At 36.9% G+C, this 11704-nt stretch overlaps 1 protein-coding gene across 1 annotated transcript; it reads left to right on the forward strand.

Moving 5' to 3' along the window:
* Window positions 1–629: 629 nt before the first annotated feature.
* On the forward strand, window positions 630–9325 carry LOC135538012 (beta-arrestin-1-like; the record flags this gene model as incomplete). Its single annotated transcript, XM_064964007.1, has 7 exons — window positions 630–714; window positions 1055–1127; window positions 1969–2106; window positions 8185–8268; window positions 8793–8816; window positions 9047–9117; window positions 9248–9325. Coding segments are annotated over 7 exons (528 nt in total), but the record flags the coding sequence as incomplete, so codon positions are not given.
* Between the last annotated feature and the right edge of the window lie 2379 nt (window positions 9326–11704).

Consider the following 11704-nt stretch of genomic DNA (forward strand, 5'->3'; position numbering starts at 1 on the left):
ACTACATTACTCTCCATTACACTACATTACTCCACATCATACTACATTATACTACATTACTCTCTCAATTACTACATTATCCTACATCATACTACATTACTCTACATTATACTACATTACTCTCACATTATACTACATTACTCTACATTATACTACATTACTCTACATTATACTACATTACTCTACATTATACTACATTACTCTACATTATACTACATTACTCTCCATTATACTACATTACTCTACATTATACTACATTACTCTACATTATACTACATTACTCTCCATTATACTACATTACTCTACATTATACTACATTACTCTACATTACTCTACATCATACTACATTACTCTCCATTATACTACATTACTCTACATTACATTACATTACTCCCATCATCACATTATACTACATTACTCCCCATTCATACATTACCCTACATTATACTACATTACTCTACATTATACTACATTACTCTACATACATTATACTACATTACTCTCTCATTATACTACATTACTCTACATTATACAGTGTTAATCCACATTACTAGGTCTACTGTTTTTCTGAGGGGAGGAGGGTGTTTGTTTGGGGGGTACAGTAGTATATTTTGCATCTTTCCTTCCAGATCTACTACCACGGGGAGCCAATCAGTGTCAACGTTCACGTCACAAACAACACCAACAAGACGGTGAAGAAAATGAAGATTTCAGGTGACTGCAACATACACTTCAGTATCAAATTACTGGTGGTCCTGTGTTTGTCTTTCAGAACGTTGATACGTTCTACAGATGTAGGATCTTTGACCTATATTGTCACGGCAACAAAAAAATATCCTGCAGCAACAGGATTTGAACGTTTTTAGTCCATAATGTTATTTGGACGGTGGTTGACGTTATTAGCTGGCCAAAAGTAGGCTACATTGAAAAGTGCAATATTGTTAATGTAGGTGTTCCGTGAATTCATGAAGCTCATCTAAGGAATATTCTCAGCAACAAAAGCGTGATCGAATTAAGATACTACATCTGTAACGATTGTAATTTCTATTCACAGTGCGTCAGTATGCAGACATCTGTCTATTCAACACAGCACAATACAGATGCCCGGTCGCAACAGAGGAGACAGAGTACGTTGTTTTGCCTTTTTTCAACACAGAAATCTGACATGTAGACCAGTCCTGTCTTCAGTAACTAATCTGACATGTAGACCAGTCCAGTCTTCAATAACTAATCTGACATGTAGACCAGTCCAGTCTTCAATAACTAATCTGACGTGTAGACCAGTCCTGTCTTCAATAACTAATCTGACGTAGGCCAATCCAGTCTTCAATAACTAATCTGACATGTCGGCCAGTCCAGTCTTCAATAACTAATCTGACATGTAGACCAGTCCAGTCTTCATTAACTAATCTGACATGTAGACCAGTCCAGTCTTCAATAACTAATCTGACATGTAGACCAGTCCAGTCTTCAATAACTATCTGACATGTAGACCAGTCCAGTCTTCGACATGTAGACCAGTCCAGTCTTCAATAACTAATCTGACATGTAGACCAGTCCAGTCTTCAATAACTAATCTGACATGTAGACCAGTCCAGTCTTCAATAACTAATCTGACATGTAGACCAGTCCAGTCTTCAATAACTAATCTGACATGTAGGCCAGTCCAGTCTTCAATAACTAATCTGACATGTGGATATAGAGATAAAATACTATTGTCATAGTGTTTCTTAGGATTGAGACATTGCCGGATGGTATGCCTGGTTAACCGTCATGAACACAAATTGAGACTATAAGTCAATTAAGGCCAAGCGTTAGTCAGGCCAAGCGTTAGTCAGGCCAAGCGTTAGTCAGGCCAAGCGTTAGTCAGGCCAAGCGTTAGTCATGATCACAGATAAGACCCATCCTCACGTACGGTACGTCAACCTTGTGTAACTGATCTGGTGTTATTGATTATCGTTGTCGCAGTGACGTGGTGGCTCCGAGTTCAACGTTTTGTAAAGTCTACACCCTCACCCCTTTCCTCAACAACAACCGAGAGAAACGTGGTCTGGCATTGGACGGGAAACTGAAACACGAGGACACAAACCTGGCTTCTAGTACATTGTGAGTATAATATGTTAAGCTATTTTATACAATGCTGTGCTATGCTATAATATACTATGCTATACTATACTATGTTATACTATGTAATGTTATGCTATACTATAATATGCTAAACTATGCTATACTATAAAATTCTAAACTATGTTATACTATACTATAATATTCTAAACTGTGTTATACTATACTATAATATTCTAAACTGTGTTATACTGTACTATACACTATGTTATACTACACTATGCTGTACTATACTATAATATTCTAAACTGTGTTATACTATACGATGCTATACTACACTATGTTATACTCTAATATTCTAAACTATGTTATGCTATATTATGTTAAACTATACTATGTTATACAATACTGTACTATAATATTCTATACTATGTTATACTATACCATACTATTATATACTATAATATTCTAAACTATGTTTAAACTATACTATAATATTCTAAACTGTGTTATACTATACTACACTATGTTATACTATAATATGCTAAACTATGCTATACTATACGATACTATGGTATACTATAATATTCTAAACTATGCTATACTATACTATACTATAGTTATACTATGGTATACTATAATATTCTAAACTAGTGCTATACTATACTATACTATGTTATACTATGCTATACTATAATATTCTATACTATGTTATACTATACTATGTTATACTATAATATTTTAAACTATGTTATACTATACCATACTATGTATACTATACTATACGATAATATTCTATACTATGTTATACTATACATACATGTTATACTATGCTATACTATAATATTCTATACTATGTTATACTATACTATAATATTCTAAACTGTGTTATACTATACTACACTATGTTATACTATAATATTCTAAACTATGTTATACTATACCATACTATGTTATACTAAACTATACTATAATATTCTAAACTACGGTTATACTATACCATACTATGCTACACTATAATATTCTAAACTATGTTATACTATACCATACTATGTTATGCTATGCTATACTATAATATTCTAAACTATGTTATGCTATATTATGTTAAACTATACTATGTTATACAATACTGTACTATAATATTCTATACTATGTTATATGGTATACATATATATGGTATATATATGGTTATACTATACTATGTTATACTATACTATTTTAAACTATGTTATACTATACTATGTTACACTATGCTATACTATAATATTCTAAACTATGTTATACTATACTATGTTATACTATAATATTTTAAACTATGTTATACTATGCTATACTATAATATTCTAAACTATGTTATACTATACTATAATATTCTAAACTGTGTTATACTATACTACACTATGTTATACTATAATATTCTAAACTATGTTATACTATACCATACTATACTATGTCCTACTATTCTATGCAATCTTATAATATACTATTCTATACTATGTTATACTATACTATGTCATATACTCAACTATACTATTCCATGTTAACTTTTTTATACAATACTAAAACATACTATACTATGTTATACTATTGTCTACTATGCTATACTATTCCACCCTATGTTATACTCTACCATGCTATACTGTTCTATACTATGTTATACCATACTGTACTCTATTATGCTATACAATTCTATACTGTGTTCTACTATTCTATACTATGTTATATTATTCTATACTATGTTATATTCTTTTATACTATGTTTTACTATAGTATACTATGTTGTACTATTCTATACTGTGTTCTACTATTCTATACTATGTTATATTCTTTTATACTATGTTATACTATTCTATACTGTGTTGTACTATTTTATACTATGTTATATTATTCTATACTATGTTATATTATTCTATGCTATGTTATACTATTCTATACTATGTTGTACTATTCTATACTATGTTATATTAGTCTATACTATGTTATATTATTCTATACTATGTTTTACTATACTATACTATACTATGTCTATCATGTATACTATTCTATACTATGTTATAGTATTCTAGCTATGTATATATTATACTATACTATGTATATATCTATACTATCATATACTATACTATACATGTTATACTATATCTATGCTATGCTATACTATTACTATACTATTGCTGTACTATGCTATACTATGTTATATTAGTCTATACTATGCTATACTATACCATGCTATGTTATACTATTGCTATACTATGTTATACTATTCTATACTATGCTGTACTCTATACTATGCTATACTATTCTATACTATGCTATACTATTATATACTATGTTATACTATTCTATACTATGCTATGTATCTATACTATGTTATACTATTCTATACTATGTTGTACTATTCTATACTATGTTATATTATTCTATACTATGTTATATTATTTTATACTATGTTTTACTATAGTATACTATGTTGTACTATTCTATACTATGTTATATTAGTCTATACTATGTTATATTATTCTATACTATGTCATAGTATTCTATACTACGTTGTACTATTCTATGTTATATTATTCTATACTATTCTATACTATGCTGTACAATTCTAAACTATGTTACAGTATACTATTCTATACTATGTTACAGTATTCTGTAATATGTTATACTATACTATTATATTCTATTCTATACTATCATGTACTATACTATACTGTTATACTATATTATGCTGCTATACTATAATATACTATACTATTATATACTTTGCTGTACTATACTACGCTGTTATACTACGCTATACTATTATATACTATACTATACTATGCTGCTATACTATACTATACTAGTGTGTACTATGCTATACTATTATATACTATGCTGTACTTATACTATACTATTATATACTATGCTATACTATTATATACTATGCTGTACTATATTATACTATGCTATACTATTATATACTATGCTATACTATACTACGCTGCTATACTATGCTATACTATTATATACTATGCTGTACTATACTACGCTGCTATACTATTATATACTATGTTACTATTATATACTATGCTATACTATTATATACTATGCTGTACTATACTACGCTGCTATACTATACTATACTATTATATACTATTATATACTATGCTATACTATTATATACTATGCTATACTATTATATACTATGCTATACTATTATATACTATGCTATACTATAGCTGTATACTATGCTGTACTATTATATACTATGCTATACTATACTACACTGGTATACTATGCTATACTATTATATACTATGCTGTACTATACTACACTGCTATACTATGCTATACTATTATATACTATGCTGTACTATTATATACTATGCTGTGCTATTATATACTATGCTGTACTATTATATACTATGCTGTACTATACTACGCTGCTATACTATGCTATACTATTATATACTATGCTATACTATTATATACTATGCTGTACTATTATATACTATGCTGTACTATTATATACTATGCTATACTATTATATACTATGCTATACTATATCATGATACTATGCTATACTATTATACTACTATGCTATACTATGCTAGTATACTATGCTATACTATTATAACTATGCTGTACTATATTATATACTATGCTATACTATTATATACTATGCTATACTATTATATACTATGCTATACTATTATATACTATGCTATACTATTATATACTATGCTATACTATTATATGCTATGCTATACTATTGTGTACTATGCTGTACTATTATATACTATGCTGTACTATACTACGCTGGTATACTATGCTGTACTATTATGTACTATGCTGTACCATACTACGCTGCTATACTATTATATACTATGCTATACTATTATATACTATGCTGTACTATTATATACTATGCTATACTATTATATACTATGCTATACTATTATATACTATGCTATACTATTATATACTATGCTATACTATTATATACTATGCTATACTATTATATACTATGCTATACTATTATATACTATGCTGTACTATTATATACTATGCTGTACTATACTACGCTGCTATACTATAATACAGTGCCAGTCAAAGTTTGGGCAGACCGACTCATTTGAGGATTTTTCTTTATTTTTACTATTTTGTACATTGTAGAATAATAGTGAAGATATCAATACTATGAAATAAGACATATGGAATAATGTAGTAACCAAAACATAATTTAGTAAAACCATCAATTTGAGATTCTTCAAAGTAGCCATCCTTTGCCTTGATGACGGCTCTGCACACCCTTGGCATTCTGTCAACCAGCTTCATGAGGTAGTCACCTGGAATGCATTTCAATTAACAGGTGTGCCTTGTTAAAAGTTTATGTGTTAACGTTCCTTCGTAATGCGTTTGAGCCAATCAGTTGTGTTGTGACAAGGTAAGGGTGGTATACAGAAGATAGCCCTATTTGGTAAAAGACCAACCTCATATTATGGCAAGAACAGCTCAAATAAGCAAAGAGAAACGACAGTCCATCATTACTTTAAGACATGAAGGTCAGTCAATCTGGAAAAGTTCAAGTACTTTGAAAGTTTCTTCAAGTGCAGTTGCAAAAACCATCAAGCGCTATGATGAAACTGGCTCTCATGAGGACCGCCACAGGAAAGGAAGACCCAGAGGTACCTGACTCTCATGAGGACCGCCACAGGAAAGGAAGACCCAGAGGTATCTCTGCTGCAGAGGATAAGTTCATTAGAGTTAACGGCACCTCAGATTGCAGCTCAAATAAATGCTTCAGAGTTCAAGTAACAGAGACATCTCAACATCAACTGTTCAGAGGAGACTGTGTGAATCAGGCCTTCATGGTCGAATTGCTGCAAAGAAACCACTACTAAGGACACCAATAAGAAGAAGAGACTTGCTTTGGCCAAGAAACACGAGCAATGGACATTAGACTTGTGGAAATCTGTCCTTTGGTCTGATGAGTCCAAATTTGAGATTTGTCTTTGTGAGGACGCAGAGCAGGTGAACGGATGATCTCTGCATGTGTGGTTCCCACCGTGAAGCATGGTGGAGGAGGTGTGATGGTGTGGGGGTTCTTTGTTGGTGACACTGTCTGACACTGTCTATTCTATGCTATGCTATGCTATACTATTCTATGCTATGCTCTGCTATGTCATGTTAAGGTTTCCCCCACTGTGGAAGGATAAAAGCTGAAGTTAGTCTCGCTGTCTTTAGACATATTGTGTATTGACCCTATTATTGTCTTGATGTCGTTGTCCGATATTTTCTCCTATTACACAGTTCATATCTGTATATAACATCCACACCAGCTCCACCAATCCCACCAGTTTCCACAATCCCACCAGTCCCATTCCACCAATCCCACCAACTTCCCACCAGTTTCCACAATCCCACCAGCTTCCACAATCCCACCAACTATCCCACCAGTTTCCACAATCCCACCAGCTTCCACAATCCCACCAACAATCCCACCAGCTTCCACAATCCCACCAACATTCCCACCAGTTTCACCAACAATCCCACCAGTTTCCACAATCCCACCAACTATCCCACCAGTTTCCACAATCCCACCAACAATTCACCAGTTTCTACAATCCCACCAACAATCCCACCAGTTTCCACAATCGACTTCACCAGTTTTACAATCCCACCAGTTTCTACAATCCCACCAACAATCCCACCAGTTTCCACAATCCCACCAACAATCCCACCAGTTTCTACAATCCCACCAACAATCCCACCAGTTCTACAATCCCACCAACAATCCCACCAGTTTCCACAATCCCACCAACAATCCCACAGTTTCCACAATCCCAGTCCAACAATCCCACCAGTTTCCACAATCCCACCAGCTTCCACAACCCTACCAGCTTCCACAATCCCAGCAGCTTCCACAACCCCACCAGCTTCCACAATCCCAGCAGCTTCCACAACCCCACCAGCTTCCACAATCCCAGCAGCTTCCACAACCCCACCAGCTTCCACAATCCCAGCAGCTTCCACAACCCCACCAGCTTCCACAATCCCAGCTGGTGAATGAAGGGCTTGGTGATAATCAGAAGATGTCCGTCAGTGATTTTTTTATAGATTTTTTTTGTCCAATCAACAGGTTAAGAGAGGGAGCCAACAAGGAGATCCTGGGTATCATCGTATCCTACAAAGTCAAAGTGAAGCTTGTTGTGTCTCGAGGCGGGTATGCACTTTACACATACATCTTGGTGCTAGATTTAGGGTTGAAACATACATCTTAGTGTTAGAGTTTACACATACATCTTGGTGTTAGGGTTAGGGTTGAAACATACATCTTGGTGTTAGGGTTTAAACATACATCTTGGTGTTAGGGTTAGGGTTTAAACATACATCTTGGTGTTAGGGTTAGGGTTTAAACATACATCTTGGTGTTAGGGTTTAAACATACATCTTGGTGTTAGGGTTTAAACATACATCTTGGTGTTAGGGTTAGGGTTTAAACATACATCTTGGTGTTAGGGTTTAAACATACATCTTGGTGTTAGGGTTTAAACATACATCTTGGTGTTAGGGTTTAAACATACATCTTGGTGTTAGGGTTTAAACATACATCTTGGTGTTAGGGTTAGGGTTTGCACATAATATCATAAGATGGTTAATGTAATGAATTATTATTCTAATTCCTAATTCTATGTTACTGTTTTGCTGAGGTACAAAAAAAAACTGACAATGTTTCATTGATTTCAGACTCTTAGGAGATCTCGCAACGAGGTAAACATAGATGTTTCTGTAATGACGTTGCATGCCAATACTGGTGGCTAGAGTTGTAGTGCTATTTGTTTTTCTGAAGAGATGTACATATATACTCTATGTGTTATACAGAGCAGACTGTAATATTAGTATAATAATGCAAGATGTAACATACATTGAAATGCTAATTCATAAACTTGTTTGTTCATCATACATCAATCATCTACATGTAGTTTCATTTTCTTTTCCAGCGATGTCCATGTTGAGCTCCCATTTACGCTAATGCATCCCAAACCAATCGAAGATGCAATCTACAGAGATGGTATGTTCCTACTTTTATGCAGTATTTTCAGTTCACAAGTTTTCAATGTCTTTCTGTTTTTTCACTCAATCAACAAAACCTTTCTTGGTCTAAAATGATGAATTATAATGGTCCATTAATTGTATTTCAGCTGCAGACGAGGCGCCAATAGACACAAACTTGATAGAATTTGACACAAAGTAAGAAGCTCTACTCCTGGTTTGTCTGATAGTTTAACACAGTATAACACAGGCACCCTGTCTGTCTGTCTGTCACTCTAACATACTGGGCCTTGCTGCTTACTGCTTACTGCCTGCTGCTTACTGCCTGCTGCTTACTGCCTGCTGCTTACTGCTTACTGCCTGCTGCTTACTGCCTGCTGCTTACTGCTTACTGCCTGCTGCTTACTGCTTACTGCCTGCTGCTTACTGCCTGCACGCTTACTGCCTGCCGCTTACTGCCTGCTGCTTACTGCTTACTGCCTGCTGCTTACTGCTTACTGCCTGCTGCTTACTGCCTGCCGCTACTACCTGCCTGCTGCTTGCTCCCTCTACTTGCTACTTACTGCCTGCTGCATTACTGCTTACTGCCTGCCTGCTTACTGCCTGCTGCTTGCTCCTCTACTTGCTACTTACTGCCTGCTGTTTACTGCCTGCTGCTTACTGCCTGCTGCTTACTGCCTGCTGCTTACTGCCTGCTGTTTACTGCTTACTGCCTGCTGCTTACTGCCTCTACTTGCTACTTACTGCCTGCCGCTTACTGCCTGCTGCTTGCTCCCTCTACTTGCTACTTACTGCCTGCTGCTTACTGCTTACTGCCTGCTGCTTACTGCCTGCTGCTTGCTCCCTCTACTTGCTACTTACTGCCTGCTGTTTACTGCCTGCTGCTTACTGCCTGCTGCTTACTGCCTGCTGTTTACTGCTTACTGCCTGCTGCTTACTGCCTCTACTTGCTACTTACTGCCTGCTGCTTACTGCCTGTTGCCTTCTGCTTACTGCCTGCTGCTTACTGCCTGTTGCCTTCTGCTTACTGCCTGCTGCTTACTGCCTGTTGCCTTCTGCTTACTGCCTGCTGCTTACTGCCTGTTGCATTCTGTTTACTGCCTGTTGCCTTCTGCTTACTGCCTGCTGCCTGCTGCTTACTGCCTGCTGCTTACTGCCTGTTGCCTTCTGCTTACTGCCTGCTGCTTACTGCCTGTTGCCTTCTGCTTACTGCCTGCTGCTTACTGCCTGTTGCCTTCTGCTTACTGCCTGCTGCTTACTGCCTGTTGCATTCTGTTTACTGCCTGTTGCCTTCTGCTTACTGCCTGCTGCCTGCTGCTTACTGCCTCTACTTGCTGCTTACTGCCTGTTGCCTTCTGCTTACTGCCTGCTGTTTACTGCCTGTTGCATTCTGTTTACTGCCTGTTGCCTTCTGCTTACTGCCTGCTGCCTGCTGCTTACTGCCTCTACTTGCTACTTACTGCCTGCTGCTTACTGCCTGTTGCGCCACTTGTCCTCGTCAATAAAACATGGCTTCACTTCCTCCTGTTTCGCTTCTATAACAGTCCATCTCTGGTCATGTAGCCTAACAGCCCATCTCTGACCATACAGCCTAACAGCCATCTCTGGTCATACAGCCTAACAGCCCATCTCTGGTCATACAGCCTAACAGCCCATCTCTGGTCATACAGCCTAACAGCCATCTCTGGTCATACAGCCTAACAGCCCATCTCTGGTCATGCAGCCTAACAGCCCATCTCTGACCATACAGCCTAACTGCCCATCTCTGGTCATACAGCCTAACAACCCATCTCTGGTCATACAGCCTAACAGCCATCTCTGGTCATACAGCCTAACAGCCATCGGTCATAGCCAACAGCCCATCTCTGGCCATGCAGCCCTAACAGCCCATCTCTGGTCATACAGCCTCAACAGACCCATCTCTGACCATACAGCCTAACAGCCCATCTCTGAGCCATAGCTGAGCCTAACAGCCCATCTCTGGTCATACAGCCTAACAGCCCATCTCTGACCATACAGCCTAACAGCCCATCTCTGACCATACAGCCTAACAGCCCATCTCTGACCATACAGCCTAACAGCCCATCTCTGACCATACAGCCCTAACAGCCCATCTCTGGTCATACAGCCTAACAGCCCATCTCTGACCATACAGCCTAACAGCCCATCTCTGGTCATACAGCCTAACAGCCATCTCTGACCATACAGCCTAACAGCCCATCTCTGGTCATACAGCCTAACAGCCCATCTCTGACCATACAGCCTAACAGCCCATCTCTGACCATACAGCCTAACAGCCCATCTCTGGTCATACAGCCTAACAGCCCATCTCTGGTCATACAGCCTAACAGCCCATCTCTGACCATACAGCCTAACAGCCCATCTCTGGCCATACAGCCTAACAGCCCATCTCTGGTCATACAGCCTAACAGCCCATCTCTGACCATACAGCCTAACAGCCCATCTCTGACCATACAGCCTAACAGCCATCTCTGACCATACAGCCTAACAGCCATCTCTGGTCATACAGCCTAACAGTCCATCTCTGGTCATACAGCCTAACAGCCCATCTCTGACCATACAGCCTAACAGCCATCTCTGGTCAT

Source organism: Oncorhynchus masou, unplaced genomic scaffold (assembly GCF_036934945.1).
Source record: "Oncorhynchus masou masou isolate Uvic2021 unplaced genomic scaffold, UVic_Omas_1.1 unplaced_scaffold_8883, whole genome shotgun sequence".
Taxonomy (NCBI): domain Eukaryota; kingdom Metazoa; phylum Chordata; class Actinopteri; order Salmoniformes; family Salmonidae; genus Oncorhynchus; species Oncorhynchus masou.